Source organism: Callorhinchus milii, unplaced genomic scaffold, assembly GCF_018977255.1.
Source record: "Callorhinchus milii isolate IMCB2004 unplaced genomic scaffold, IMCB_Cmil_1.0 Scaffold9, whole genome shotgun sequence".
NCBI lineage: Eukaryota > Metazoa > Chordata > Chondrichthyes > Chimaeriformes > Callorhinchidae > Callorhinchus > Callorhinchus milii.
Genome location: NW_024704750.1, coordinates 12,188,950 through 12,205,109, shown reverse-complemented (window position 1 = coordinate 12,205,109; position 16,160 = coordinate 12,188,950). Strand labels below are relative to the sequence as shown.

General features: G+C 39.0%; 1 protein-coding gene across 1 annotated transcript; it reads left to right on the top strand.

Moving 5' to 3' along the window:
- Positions 1–195: 195 nt before the first annotated feature.
- LOC103178563 (zinc finger and SCAN domain-containing protein 29-like) lies at positions 196–11,794 on the top strand. The gene is made up of 2 exons (XM_007893392.2): positions 196–721; positions 8,940–11,794. Exons 1-2 carry the CDS (start codon positions 196–198, stop codon positions 9,284–9,286), a joined length of 873 nt encoding a protein of 290 aa, XP_007891583.2. The 3' UTR covers positions 9,287–11,794.
- Positions 11,795–16,160: the final 4,366 nt, after the last annotated feature.

Here is a 16,160-nt window from a genome sequence, read left to right as displayed (position 1 = left end):
GCCTTTCATGTCAACCGTTTCTTTTAATCCTGTGGGGGATTTCGGGGGGGTTTGAAATTCCCCGTTCGCCAACCGCACTGGGGGCGCCCCCTCCCCACCCGGCCTCGGCACCGTGCCCGTCCCCGGCTCGGCCGTTGATCCCTCGCGAGTGAATTCTCGGCGCCGCGCGGGTCCCGGGGGTCTTGGTTTCCAATGATGTCTGAAGTGAGGTCTGAGCGCGGCGCCCTGTGGTCTGATGCCGAGACCCTGGCGCTCATCGCGATCTGGAGCGAGGAGAACGTGCAGACGGCGCTGGACGAGCAGCTGAGGAACAGCCACGTCTTTAAATTCATCTCGTCGCAGCTCCTGGACCAGGGCTACATCCGAACCCCCGAGCAGTGCCGCATCCGCATCAAGGGGCTGAAGAGGAAATACACGTTGGCCAAGGACAGCATCAAGCGGGGCTGCAGCGCGAGCGGCAGGAAGATCTGCAGGTTTTACGAGCAGCTCGATGCCGTGCTCGGCTCCAGGATCGGCAACGAGCGCTCGGTAGCCATGGACACAGTCGCGACGCCCAACCAGTCTCAGGACATTAAAGAGGAGCAGAACAGCCCGCGGTCCGATGTCAGTCAGAGGGTTGAATGCCGGAATGGCCATTGTTCTTCAGAGGAGCCAGACCTTCCCCCGGGGGAGACCAGCACCCGGCAGTTCGAACCGCAACCTTCCACCAGCGCTTTCTGCAGTAAGTTCATTTATTGCGGTAAATTGAGACTTGGCGTACTTATTCTTAACTTTTCGTCGTATTGTTTCACGCCGAACTGTCTGTCTGACGATGAGGCGCGCCAGTGCTTGCTGTACTGCTGGGGGGCATTTGGCGTGGATTTTCTGACGATTTTTTTAATCAACTTTCTTCTCCACCCCCTTCATAACAAAAAACAATCAACATATATGTAACGCTTAAATCCTCACGCCAAGACTTCCGTTATGGGCTGAATGATCCCCCCCCCCCACACTCCGGCTATGATGATAATCTGTGCGCTGTTGCACGTGAAAGAGATAAACACAATTTGTTTACGTATCACCAGCCAGTAACCTTTATCCGAAGCCTTTGGTACCGGGTCAAATAACTTAAAACACAATTTAGTCACAGTGAGTGAAAGCGAGAAATTCTTGCGTCGCAATAATGAATGCAGTTATGTGTATTGTTCCATCTTCGTACATTTGCGATGCCGAAATTTGCTGCAAACACGACTTTTTGAGTGCAGTCGATGATTCTGCATCAGCATCTTTTAATTAATGGGCTATCCGATCCACAAAAGCAAAGTAGCAGTTGGATGAACACGTAGAGATCAACAAATATAGCGATCAACATATTTCTATCATTGTTTTTTGCTCATTCACGTTCAGCTCCATTTCTGAAATATTCAAAACTATTATAATATACCAAATCAAGACATTTCCAGAGATGATCCAAGCCTGATACCATCATAACTTTTTGTCACTTTTGTTTTCTATTAAAAAGTGAAATTCAAAAAAGAGTGAAAATCTCACAAGAAGTGAATTTATATTTTTATAGGGTCTTGACAAGTCAAAACATTTCAAAGTACTTAATTACCGTTAAATGCAGCAACTGTTTTTTTTGTAGATAGACCTTGGTAACTGGGAGGCAAATGTGGGCATTTGCACCAGCAAGATCTAACAAAGAATAATAATAATCCTTGTATTTGATATAGCGCTTTTCATAACTTCTAGATGTCTCAAAGTGCTTCACGAATATAGTATAAAGTGAATTGACTGTATATTCATGGGCGAAATACAGCAGCCAATTGTGCACAGCAGAGTCCCATCAAACAATCATGGATTGAGTGACCAAATTATTATAGTTTTTTTTTGAAGGATTATTATCCTGGAAAAACAATCTGCCAATCGACTAACAACCGGGTTCCTACTTACTGCTAGGTAAACAGAGGCGTATGGAGTAAGGAAACTTGCCCAGTATTTTGCCCTGCCTGGAATTGAACCCAGGTCTCTTGCTTACTAGGCGAGTGCTCTAACCACTGAATTGATGCTACACTGCATTAAAAATGTATTTTTGACTCCACAATAGCCATAGAATGAATAACCAATTTAATCTGGAGGAAATGAGGACTCCCCTCATTTTCAAACAGATTTGATGCCCAGTGTGTGCTGCATTAGCTGATCTAGACAGGGTAATGTAATGCGATTTTCAAATATCCACCTGAAGAACTGCCAGAGGAAACCTGAGTTTAACACCTTCACCTGATTCTTTTGTTGCTGGATTCACATCACTGTCAGATCCTCCCCCACCGTAATTCCATAAGCAAGATAATTTGAATGTAAGGTGCAGCAAGATTCGATTCATTATATGGTGAGCAAATATCCAACAACAACAACTTGGATTTATATAGCGCCCTCCACGTCGGACAGTGTCTCAGAGCGCTTTACAGTAACGGATCCCGGGACCGAGCCAGGGGGAGGGGGAGGAAGGTGACCAAACGCGCGGTCGAAAAGAAAGGTCTTCAGCAGAGACCTGAAAATGGGATGGGAGGGAGCGAGACGAATATATAATCCACAACAAATATATAATTTGGAATGACTTCCCATTCAGATATAATGAGAAGTCATGAGATAGCTTGATCACATAGTTCATTACAAGTATCCTGTTCCTGTAAATATCCCGAACTCTGCTTCCAAATTGCACCTTTGTCAGCAACTGCCAACCGTCAGTTGTTCTCACTGTGGGAGCAATGCCAGACTCTGGCAATGTAAATTTACCAAACAAATCCCTACTGCTTTTCTGTCTCCTGGTTCATATCCATAACCTTGTTCCATATGCATTATATGTCCTTTTTTTAAAAAAAGAGCTAACTGGAATGATGAGAAAAGAAAACAAATGATAATCCTTGCCTTTCATTTAGCACTGTTCATGTCAGGAGGAGATTTCAAAGGTTTTACTGTAAAGTGGTACAACTGTATTTTTGTGGGTGAACACTAGCTAATTTTCACACAACAATGTGTCCCCCAAAAAGCAGCCATGAAGTGAATGACCAATTTTATTTAGTGGATTGTTGGCCAGGACATCATGATAAATTCCCTTCTCAAACACGTGGTAGAGCAAATGTACCTAGGTATCTGATAAATATCTTATTTTTCTTAGTGGAGCTGTCCAACAGCCTAAACAAAGTTGTGCATGCCTCTGAAACAAAAGCAGCTTATGAGTTCAAATTGTGTTTCTGGGATGCAGACTTTAATGATGGTTTAGGTGGACAATAGTAAGGCAGAACACTTCTTTTAGCTGCTCCAAAAATGACTATTGTTTACTGGTTATGTACTTATTTACAGTTATTTCAAATTAATTGGAAATCCATAAATAAAAGAATTGGAATGTAGAATTGGAAGGGTTTGAGTACGTTAAAAATACTAATTTTTATGTCTCGTGCATCTATCTATTGTCAGTTGGTATCTATTGTCATTTAGATATTATCTAATGTCTCGGCAGGCACCAGCCTCTTCATGTCCACTGCACTGCCCGCCCCACCATTGGCAGTTGGGCCTTCAGCCTTTCCATCTTACCCTCTTGAACTCCATCCCTTCACCTCGCCCTTCCCTTGCCTCCTTCAAGGTTTGTCTCAAGACTTTTATCTTTGGCCATGCCTTCGGTCATCTTCCCACCCCCATCCCCCTTGCCCCTCATCCCACTTGAATCCAACTTCTGGCTCGGGTGCAAACCCTTCACTGTCCAACAACTTGGAACGTCCTCCCAATGTGAAAGATGCTATATAAATGAAATTTGTTATTGTAGTTACCACACTTAACTGAGCTTGATGATTAACTTACAGAGTTCAAAATAATACGGAAGTATAGCACAGCTTGACATTAGTGTTGCATTTGTTCTGCGCTTAAAAAACTGTATCCAATGCAGTTTAAGGATTTTTAAGGTCTGATTTGAGTAGATGACTTTGCTGCAGACTGAGTGGGGTGTTTCCAGTCCATACAATGGAGGTGTGAAGGGAGACCTGTATGTATGGTAGATATTATAATTGACTTGAAAGCATCCCAAATCAATAAAATAATCTGGTACTGATTTTATTTCTTTTAATTTGTGCTGGATAATTCAATAACAGTGGCTCAAAACAAGTTTTATAAACATGTTTGGGAGGGGTATCCTGAAGGTGACATGCTTGGCAATGTAATGTCAGAATCGAGCCAGTCCTCTGCGGGGATCTCGGTAGTCCGGTTGCTGAGTCAGATTGGTTCGCAGTATTCCAGGGTACTGCTGATGATAGCACAGCCAGCCTGGCTCATTGGCAAGACTTGGAAGCACAGACCAGTCACTGGGGACCAGGGAATCCTCCCACTCAGATCCTGTTAACCCTGCAAGCCAAAGCCCTAACCAGTAGGACGGCCCTAGCTGGACAAACATCGATAATGCTTGCCAGACAGTGCTACTTGTGCTAAGCTGGTTAGACTCCAGCAATATCTGAATGCGCAAGCTGTGGTTCCCAAGCCTTGGGTCTTGCCAACCAGCCTAATACTTTCCAAAATTAGATAAGTAGGATGCGCCCCTCTGGGGAGAGAGTGCCTATTCCATTCCAACAATCTAGCTCTGGAATTAAGTGGGATGCATGGAATTCTCATTCTTATTTAGATACTCTTAGGTTTTTTTTTAACCTGGCAATGCAATTTTGAATAGTAGAATTCAAGAAGCTTTCTATTACAAACGTTGTGCCAAATTTGTAGCGATAAATGTTTCACTCATGTGTAAAACTCAATTTCTGTGGGTGTTACTCGAGGGTCTGAGTACATAATGACTAGTTTCATAGCAACAAAAATGGTAATTGGAGTGTTTTGGAATGATTCACTGTGGTTGCTTATATTTTAAGCTACTTATTTCCTCAGTTCAATTGAGCTAAGTAAAATCTCACTTCTTTGTCAAGTTGGTGTGGAGCTCTTTAATGATGATGCATGCAACTGAAAGCTTTTCTAGTCAATGGAAGAAGTGTAAGTGATGCAGAGTATAAACTAATTTGTGTAATTCTTAATTAGCTTTTGTCATATGTTTTTTTTAAGCAGTGTCCTTTCAGAATGTAGGCTTTGTCTTGCTCGAAGAATTGTCCATGTTAATGTATGTCTTCATGTTTCAACCAATTTGTATTTAATATACAGAATGCTCCTGTAATGTTGGGTACCACTCATGTGCATCATTAGTGCTCCTCTTATGATGACTAAAGTCATGCATGATCTTAGCAATGTATGTACAGGAGAGCTTCTTATGTAAGTGATATCATAAAAGATAGACTTTTAACTAAATACATTTTTTTAAACATATTTTAAATGCCATTTTCAACCAGGAAATACATTTTGAAACAGTCTGTAACATCATGATTTTATTGTCCCATTGTTTGCTCCTGGATGAAGCGGATCATTTACAAAGAAAATACTGAACACTCACTCTTTGCACTGATAATTTAAAAGCGGGTATCAACATGTTCACTTCTAAGCCTATTTTATGCTGTGCTGGATGTCAGAGTTGTAGAAGTGATATATTTATTAAACATAAGTTGCTCAAAAACAAGGGTTTGTTAACAGTTGCTCATTGTTAGACATATACTGGGATCCCAACAGGTGCAGGATCACAGATGTGCCATCAAATGACGCCGGCTAAGAATTTGAGCTTGGGGCAGATTGGTTGGGCCTTTTATTGGAGCGAAAGGGGGAGAGGGTAAAGCCATTATTTTCAAGTTCTTTGTATTCCATCTTATTTAAAGGAAAAGGTAACTCTATAAGGTGAGTTCTTATCTGCATAAACCTTGATTTGAAGGCCATCTCAGGATTGTCAGTGGAACGCTGTGCATCCACGTCCTTGAGTAAACATTTAGAACTTGGTGGAACACTCATGGAGAGAATGGAGGGGTTTCTTGGAGATGATTTTCAAACACTATTGCGCAGAAGAAATGTGCCAAAGGACCCCCAGGCATCTGCTAATGTTTACAGGAAAAAGGTGAATGAGATGGGGACTGCGAAGATGCTTATTACAGTCTCCAGATTGAGGTGATTGGATCTGGTGTGTTCAGTACTTTTTTAAAAAAATATATATTTTCCTGTGATTGATAATTTATGTTTAAAATTGCAATTAATAATAACACAAAAGTGGGATCTGTTTACTTATGTACTGCTGAATTCTATGCTTTTGTGTCCACAAAATTATTCAGAGAAGTAGAACTGGAAGAGGGAATTGAAAACCAACGTTGACACAAGTACGTGGGGAGGGAGATAATAATAATAATAATCCTTGCATTTGTACAGCGCCTTATCACGTCTTGAGACGTCTCAAAGCATTTCACAGAATATACTGTAAAGTGAATTAGCTGTGGATTTTGTGTACGAAACGCGGCAACCTCGAGGTAATTCTCATTGATTCTGGACGTAGTACTTGTTTTAGGGTTTACTGTAAATAAAGTTAGTAACTTTCTTTAGTCTGTAAATGCCTTTTCTCTGTTTTAATATCTGCTATTCAAAGCAGGTTGCTAATGTGGTAAAGAGATGGTGCTAAATTCCAGTTTGCAGTCATTGGGTGTTTGGTAACTCCTGGGGTGTGCTACTGTACAAGGGCACAAAAGTAACCAGGCACAGCGGTTTCCTGGTAGCAGGGGATAAGGATATTGCTTGTCGGAATGGTTGGAGTTTATCAAGAGAAACACTACTTTTAAAAAAACCCTGAAACAGCAAGAGGAACAAGGTGTTTATTGTATTGCAACTGTTGATTAAAGGGTGAGAATTTTCAAGTTTATTTTGCAAGTTTTTTGTTTTCTTTGAAAGATACAGTAGCTCTTTATTTGAAGCCTATTAATAAAGGGACTATTGCATTGTAAATAAGTGCACCAGTGACACCCTATGCGAGATGGTTAACATATTCTGAGTCTTACTGCCTCACAGACACAACCCTTTCTTTGAGAGAGGACAGTTCCCAGTCATTCCCGTTGATGGTTCACTGGGTTCCTTGAATACAATGAATCCGCCACACTTGCTTTCCTTTGCTGAAACTGCGCACACATGGCATGTGGCGATGCAAACTGCCGTGAATTGGATCTCTAATTTCTAAGATCCTCATTTTGTTTGTTTTATCTGAAACTTCTGTTTGTCACTGCTCTGGAGATTTCAATTGCGTTTCTTAATGTTTCAAGTATTTTACATGAAACAAATTGTCCGTCATTAAGTTTTGCCCCATTCGGTTTGTTTTTTCTGTTCTATGTTTGAAATAGCGTGCCTAATTGAGACTGAAAGCTGTTCAGAATAACTTTGTTTTATGGTTCATAACAAATTAATGCTATCATTATGAGCAGTCCTTTCTAAAGACAGGAGTTTGATCGAAGTGTTTTACAGTCTGGATATGCAAATATCAGACTGACCAGAATTACCATTAAAACATTTGTCTCCAAAGCAGATTAGTGTCTGAGTACAACTACTGTTTACTTCTAACTGCCTGATTCTATGGAGTTTTTCCACTAAGCAAGGTTGCTCTGCAGTTAACATAGTGTAGTTCAAACTGTTGCCCGTTTCATTGTCTGGTACTATCAATCCCAGTCTGCATGTGCAGGGTGAGCCCGCTTGTTACATCTTGTGACTTTTTTGAATCTTTGCTTTGAAACTCTACTATTTCCATGTCATTTTTTTTAGGTAAACAGATTGGCTTTCTGTCTCTGATATTAATATCATTTGGGTGGCACAAGGGCATTTCTTATTGAAAGCACCTTTTCCTGGCTCTGCATTGGTGTACTGATTAATGGGTTTGGATTCAGACACAGATCTTCAAACTGGATGGAGGAATGGGTGGAGGTTTCTTTGGAAAATTTATTTGCGAAGGATTGTAATTATTCAGTACAACCATAAAACATTGGCCAATGCTACAAACCGAGTGCAATGAATCTAAGGTGTGTGGAACTTACTGTCTCAAACTGAGAGTGATAAAGTGACCTGAGGACTTGTTGACATGAATAATCTTTGTTGTGGGCTGATAAAAAGTATTTTTAAATGGTCAAAGCTTTGTCAAGTTGATACATTTGGGCTTTCAGAAGCATATAAAAAGCTTTAAGAAAGTTAACCTTTAAACTTTTCTTAGTTTTTGAACTACAATACAAACATTTTTGTGTCAGTAAGTTCAAGTATAAAGTTCTCTGTTACCATGCCTGTTTCTGAGTTCTTGATGGTAAAACAAAAGAAAACTACATTGTAATTGGATACAAGAGTAATTGGATACAGTAAGTTTGCACAATATATATAACCCTATGATTTTTAGTCAAACACATTTGCTTAAAAGTGTTAGGAAATAACGGTGAACAGTTGGAGAAAGTGTTTCCTATGCAATTAAAATATCAGAGAAGAATTCCTGACAGACAAATGGGTGATGCAAAAGCAAAACCATCCAGAATAGAAGGTTGTGCATTTGATCTCTGCTAATCTCATTGTTGTGATGTTACATTTAAGCCTTGGGAGCTTTGGTCAACATAACATGATTGCTTAGGTTTTGATTGACTGCTGTGGTTGATGGTTTGTGCAGTGGCATGCAGTACAATTGTTATTGATTGACTATTGGAAAGTTCTGCTTTGACACTGTGTTCTTTGGAAGCTTGCAGTATGTATTTGGGAATGGTTCCAAGACCTTGCATGAAGATTATTCAGAAAAATGCTCCAAATGACAACTCCTTCATGATAAACATTATTTCTTTTAACTAACAAACTAATACAAATATCTGGTTTTGATCTTAAAAAGTGTGATATTAGTTTATAAACAGAGGGAGAAAACGTACTGGCGACTTTTTAGTTGACATGCAAGCACTACAGTATTGGAACATGGGCACGTCTCACGTACACACGAGCGTTTTTTTCTATCAAGTTGAATTTCGGTGGAGTATGTTTCAAATTCCTATTTTATTTTTCAGCACCCCGTACGCGGCGCACACATTCATCAGTGCCACTTACACCTCAACCGAAGAAAGCAAAGAAACATTCTCTGGAGGACATAATGGATGGTATGATGGAAAAATTCATCCGCTACAGTGAAGCTGCTGATGAAAAATTTCTCCGTTACATGGAAGCATCAGAAGAACGGTTTGCTCGTCTGGAGCAACTCCGTATGGAAATGGAAGAACGGATGAGACAAAATGATCGAGAACATGAAGCTCGTGTTCTATTTATGTTGGGACAGATGATGGGCCACAATATGGCTGACTTTCCTTCCACATCCTCGTCTGCTGAGGGTGAAATAACTGAAAGGAAAGTATTTTAGGTCACAGTTAAATTTATGGTTCTACGTATTCACTTAAAAAACAACTTTGTAGCATTTTTATTTTATATACAGTTTGTTCTGCTGATGCAACACTGCATTCAGGTTCATAACCAAAAGATTTTTTAAATTGTTGGTAAGCATGTGTGTTGAGTGGAAACCCATATTGTTTGAAAAACTGTAGAGAGCAACGAGAACCTCTGATAACTGATTTTATTGGGGTGGATTTTGGGAGATTTACGCAGGAAAATATACAATAAACTCTTAAACCAACAAGCAGTCAACCGGAAAAATTGTAGCAATGCAAAGATAGAACAATATAGTTTAATTTACGAAGTATAGGACAAGGAAAGAAATATTGTAAACTATAGAGTCAATCACTTATGTTCTTTCATGTAAATCTTGGTGAGAGGTCATACAATGGGCATCTGACGATCCAATTTGATCTTTCTGATTCACATGAAGGAACATATTACCTGTTCACTGCTCTGCCCCCGTCCCATTCTTTGCTTTTACTTCACCGCACTCATGCAAGTAAATTGCCTCTACTTAGCCAAACTTTCAATTTCTTGTTCGCCCTTAACAGTACCAATAATCTGCAATGCACTTAGCGACCCTTGAGTTAACTATTATAGAAGGGCAGGGTTCCATGTTCAATAATGGAACACATGGGTATTTGGCATTACTGTCTTGACACAAAGAATTGTGAGCGTGTGTCTTTATATAAGTGTGTATTAAAGATGTTTATAATTGTTTTGGCATTCCAGCTGTAGCAAATGGAATATACATGGCTTATGTCGGTCCCTTGCTGTGCTGAAGGGCATCTGATCTGAACAGAATGTTCATGAACAGCAGTCCACTTCCTTAATACAGAGAGTCCTCCACTGCCTTCTGTTATCCACAAAATCCCAACTGGCAACAGCTTTTATTTGTTTTTTTAAGAAAATAGATTCTTAAAATATAGAATTCATCTATTGTGGTCGAACCCTTTAAATGATGAAAGCAACTTGTGTAATTAGTAGCGATCGATCCCATAGTAGTCGGAAAGAAATGATGTGCATTTGATTGAAATGCATGCATATTCTACATGGGCCATAATGAAATTAAATGAGATTAATATGGCTAGAAAAAGCATTACCAATATCTTCTTGGGAATGGATTTTTTTTCAGTGAGTAGTGCATGTAGTAATCGTTACCCAAAAGAAAGCCAACAAATACAACTGTGCTGTAATCTTAATTGTGTATATAAATGTTTCTTGCCAAGATAAGAGTGTTGTTTTGAAAGCTGTAAGGCAGAGAAATACAGCTGAGCTGTTCTGTCCAGGTTGCTTTCACTCTTAACAAGAAACCCATAGCCTTAAAGAAGAATCATAAATCATGGTTTCTCACATAAACACAGTTGTAAATTACCTTGTGAATTTTGGGTTGTTGATGAGAGGTGCTAGTTACAGAACGTTTTTTAATATTCAGTCTTTATGGATATTACTAGATTAAGGTGCTCAATAAAACTTAACTGCAAAATGTTTTGTTAGCTGGTTATTGGGTGGGGATGGAACTATTTTATATCCTTTAGTAATGACCATAGTAGCCAAAGTATGCATTATGCCTTGAAAACCACAAATGTTGCATAACAGTTACTAATAACTAGGCCTTCTGATTATCGGGTTTTATGTTGTAGTGATTTTTGGGACAAACTGTTGGATGATATCAGATGCCAGAAAAATCTATTTTGTTTTTGAGTCCAAAATATTTTTTTAACGGTTATTAAGCAAAGATGTTTAGGTTTTATCACCAAAATGTTCTCTTCCTTTTGTTTATTGTTTTTTTTCTCATCTTTTGACTTTTTTCTTTTATTTCCTGGTTTCTGTTTTCTTTCTATTTGATCGGATGAAAGAAACTGGAATAATCCATTGAACTCTGATACCTAGTTTGCCAACATGGATTTCCATTTATCAGGATTTCTGCAAACTGTCAATAACCATCCCATACTGTGCAATCTTTGCACTTGCTGCATTCTAAATGTCCTGATGTCTTCATAAACTCTGTCAAGAGAATTTAACAAATAGATGGGACATGCTGTGCGAAAGCTAGCAGAGGCTCACTGTGCATGCTTGGAAAAGAGACCAAGATGTGATCTTGTGAGAAAGGCATTGCGACCATTTCACTTGAACCAGAGATGGATGATGTGGTTTGTTTTAATGGCCTTAAAACTAATTTTAAACTTATCTGGTGGGTATTAATTAATCAATTTGATCTGAAAATCAGAGGGCCTACTAAAAAGCTATATCAAAAACAAGTGCATATTTTAATACTGAATATTTAAGAAGTTCAAGGGAGTAATTATTTTCTGAACTGCAAATTTACTGACCTTAGTGGGTAAATGCATGTTAATAATAATCCTTGCATTTGACATAGCAACTTATCATGTCAAAACATCTCAAGGTGGTTCACAGAGTCTTCTGTAAAGTGTGTCTTTGCAGGCAAACGCAGCAGATAATTTGTGCACAACAATGTCCTACAAACAGTCATGAAATGAATGACCAATTTTTATCTGGGGAGATTTGTAGCCAGGACTCCAGGACAAACCTTCTTCTCTTTTTGAATAGTGCCATAGGATCTTTAACATGCACCTGAACAGGTAGACATGACCTCAGTTTCACATCTGATCCAAAGGACAGGATTCCCAGCACTACATTGGAGTGCCAAGAGCTCAAAGTCCTACCGTGGATCTTGAATCCACAAACTTCTGACTCAGAGGCAAGAGTATTATCAACTAAACCAGCCTGTTCTCCCCTGATTTGTGCAATTACCAATCTTGGTAAAGTAAGTTTATAATGGGACCATAATATGTTCACACCACCAAAGTGATTTTCCACCAAGGCAAGTACACCGATGTAGAGAAGCATTGCCCCCTCAGTATGCAAATCATGTGGCTTGTCCGTTCCTTAGTTATTTTCCTTGCAGAAGCTTAATTCTATCTATTTCATTTGTGCCCTTTCCTATGTAAACGTTTTCTGCCCAAAATGCAATTATTAAATTACAGAAAATGTAAACCGAAGAAAAGCCTTTTTGTTGAATACCTTAACCATAGAAATTAATCCTTTTCCACCTAGATTTGTTTTCTATTCTAGTGGAACTTTGCGGTTACGTTTTTGGATCACTGGGTGCAAAAGGGTTAAATACAACTGATGCAGTTGTTTCAACTTTAAAATATTACAATCCAATTCTGGGAAAACATGCTTGCTCTTAACAGTGGATTCAGTGCACCACTCAGCTAAGCTCTGAACAACTGAATTATGCGGTCCATCAAACAAGCTTTGAACAAGCTTGCTCTTTCCAGAGTGGGATAGTAATAGTTGTTCTTTCACTGTGAAATATTTTTACAATTTTATACTGTAGAAATGACTGTTACTGAAGTAAAATAAAAAACTTAATGTTGAAATTTGGTTTCACAGCGTGATCTCTATGTCCATCTTCAGAATGTAGAGATTGTGCACATGCTGAATTGTAATCAAATAGGTTCAACCAATGGGAAGAAATAAATGCGTTCTTTCTAGTTCTACCCGGCATCTGAGTTAAACCTACTCTTTAAAAGGACAGGGAGTTAGTTGTACAGTATTTGGGAGATGGAAAGTATTAAGGATTTGTGAAAGCAAACATTCAAAGCTCTTGCACTGAAGAAGAGATCTGGGATCTTTCACGTCAACATTTTTCTACTCCTTTTGCTTTTCCCTTGTATGTTAGATTATTCATTACATTTATTGGTTTCATTCTGCACTACACTCTGCAATCCTCGCCTTGAAGACCTTCCATGACCTTGCTCCTTCCTACCTCTGTGACCTGCTAACTCCATATCAACCTGTCCGCTCTCTTTGCTCGGCAGGTTCTACATCCCCCTCCCAGCCCACCCCACCATCGGCCGTCGGGCCTTCAGCCTCTCTGTCCCCACCCTTTTGAACATCCTCCCTTGTCTCCTTCAAGGCGCATCTCAAAACCTTCCTCGTCGACCCCCATGCCTTCGGGCACCTTCCTACCCTCCCTGTCCTCCATCCCCTGATCCCAACCCCTTGCTCGGGTCCAAATCCCTGACTATCCAATGCCTTGGGACATCCTCCCGATGTGAACAGTGCGATACAACTATAATTTGTTGTTGTTCATTCTGTACTGCAGAAAATTCAGACTGGAGGGATACAGACTCAGGTATCTGCCATTGGTGCTCTGATTGGATTTAGTAAGGAAAAAAATGTATGACCCACAGAATCAAGTCATTCCAGTTGGATTGAGATTGCACTGAATTAGAGCGGCATTACATAAGAAATCATTTTTTTGATCACATTTGAGCACTGAAATTAATCCAAATGTGTGTTACAAAATATGGCGAAAAGAGAATTATGTTTACAGCTTTGGTCAATATTGAGCCCAAAACTCAAATAATTTATTAAGATCTTAACAGAGGGAGAATAATTGTAATAGATTGTGGCATACAGAATTTATAAGGAATTGATCTTGTTAGACATACTCTGAATGCACTTCACTAAATTAATTCCAATCAATAGGTTCTCTTGTAAATTGTATCATTTTTTTGCATTTCCCTTCTCAATTTGAGATAATGCATTTGGTTCTAATGTAACTCCAGCTTTCCTATTGAGTTGATAGTACACACTTCATCTATGTATTCTTTAATTTTCACTGAATACAATGTCCACAGAACTGACTGTGACTTTCTTTTTGGCTGAGGAGCTGCTTATGTATTTCGAACAGAGGTTTTCTTTATTTTGATACACCAGTTCTGGAGGTGAAGGTAGGGTATTTAAAATGCGTTAACCAAGCCCTAGCAGGTTTGTGCCTTACATTATATGAGTTGTGTCCTGAACTACACCTCGAATTTCAGACATTTCTTACCTCTTTACTTTCCAAGTTTTGATCCACTTTCATTTATTTCTAACTCTTCCTGAATCAAATCACCTGAGATTTAACAGGAAGGTCCAGTCAGTTGTGATTCACAATTTCACATGACCAAAATGTTGCAAAAGATATTACGACTGATAACATGCATTATAAAATTATGGCTTCTAATTGCTCCTTACTGGCAAATGATGTTAGATAAATTGAAGAAGACCAGATAGAATTATCTCTGTAGTTATGCTGGACAGAGCAAGCAAGGCTTTGTATTGTGAATCTATTTTAAGCTGTTCACTTGCTTTTTTTTTCACAGCTTTCTAAATTTCTGACTAGAAATTCTGCAGTGCCTTCCTTTCATGCTTTCCTAAAAACTGACCTTTATTTTCTTTTCTATAGTGGCCCAATATCCCACATCCTCCTTTTATAGCACCCATTCTCAACTGCTACGTTAAAACAAATTGAACAGATTTCGCCCTTAAATTATCCCTTCCTCAGATAAAAGTCCTGCTCCATGCTGGCTTCAATTTCCATGAGAATTGGATGCTCTTGGGTACCCTACTCTGTGTGAGACCAGACAGTGAGTGCCTGCAGAAATGTTAGTTTATTTTTTCTGTTTCACAGTTTGGAATATGGAGGAGAATATGGAGTGGCTGAGACTAACTTCGTGGAGTCCTGTAGCTCAGTGGTTAAAGCACTTGCCTTGCAAGCAAGACACCTGGGTTCAATTCCAGGCAGAAACCTTGGGCAAGTTTCCTTACTCCACACGCCTAATAATAATCCCTCCAAAACAAAACAATAATAAATTGGTCATTTTCAATCCACGACTGTTTGTGGGACACTGCTGTGCGCAATTGGCTGCTGTGTTTCACCCACAAATATACGGTCAATTCACTTTACAGTATATTCTGTGAAGCGCTTTGAGACGTCTAGAAGACGTGAAAAGCGTTATATCAAATGCAAGGATTATTATTATAACTCAGCACAGAACAGAAATTTAAAGTGACACCGTTTTGGTCTGTATGCCTCAGTTTGGTCTGGAATCCTTGAATTGCAAAGGTATTCTTCCTTATTCAGTGCATTTTATTTTAATAAATCACACTAAGAAATATTTGAGTTTTGAGATTGATGGCGGTATAACTAATGTTTAATGACAAACTAAAATGCAGATGTGTCTCCATTCTTCTAATAGTTTTTTGTATTCAAAAGTTTATCCTAGTTTCTTTGAAACATGTTTTCTGACCAAAATACTTATCATTGTCCTATTGTTATCTCTGTGGATCATAGAAATGGAGTTGTTAGGATGCAAATTGCTCTTTTGAGGAAAAATACTGTGAAACTCATTTTCATTTAATAAATTAAGCACCTGTTGTTATGTTGGGGCAGGAATCTGCTCCTTGCCGATAGGAAAGTGTTGTTTTTAACCACTTAGATGTAGAAAAGGGTGGCACAATTGTACCTGGATATATGAGAATTCTTGACAGAAGAGCCCTCTTTATATATCATTTCTGTTACTATTGTAACTCAAAATTGACAACTTTCTGAATGCTGCTTTAATGTCCTCTTACCCTTCTTTGATCTAAAGTTCATGGGAAGGGGAGTTTAGAATTATAATTTTTTAAAAAACTTGACTGCACCGGTAAGCTGCTGTAGAATAATTTTGAACACATGGGAAAGTTCCTCCACAGAATTAAAATGTCACACTAGTTTTGCCAGCTGCATTCCACTTGGGTGAAGCTGTGCGGTGCTTACAAGTTTGGGATCTTTGTGAAAGATTAACAGCAATAACCCGTTGCTGGTGTAATATCTTACATTTCTGCAATATTTTCCAAGCTTTAATTTCATTGTGTTTAATACAATATTGTTTCTCTCAAATATTGTAAAAGTGTGATGAAAAGCATTTGTTTCTCAGAAATAAAAAGAATCATTCAGTCTTGAAAAGTAATGAGTGGTATTATCGACTTATTCAAACAATTCT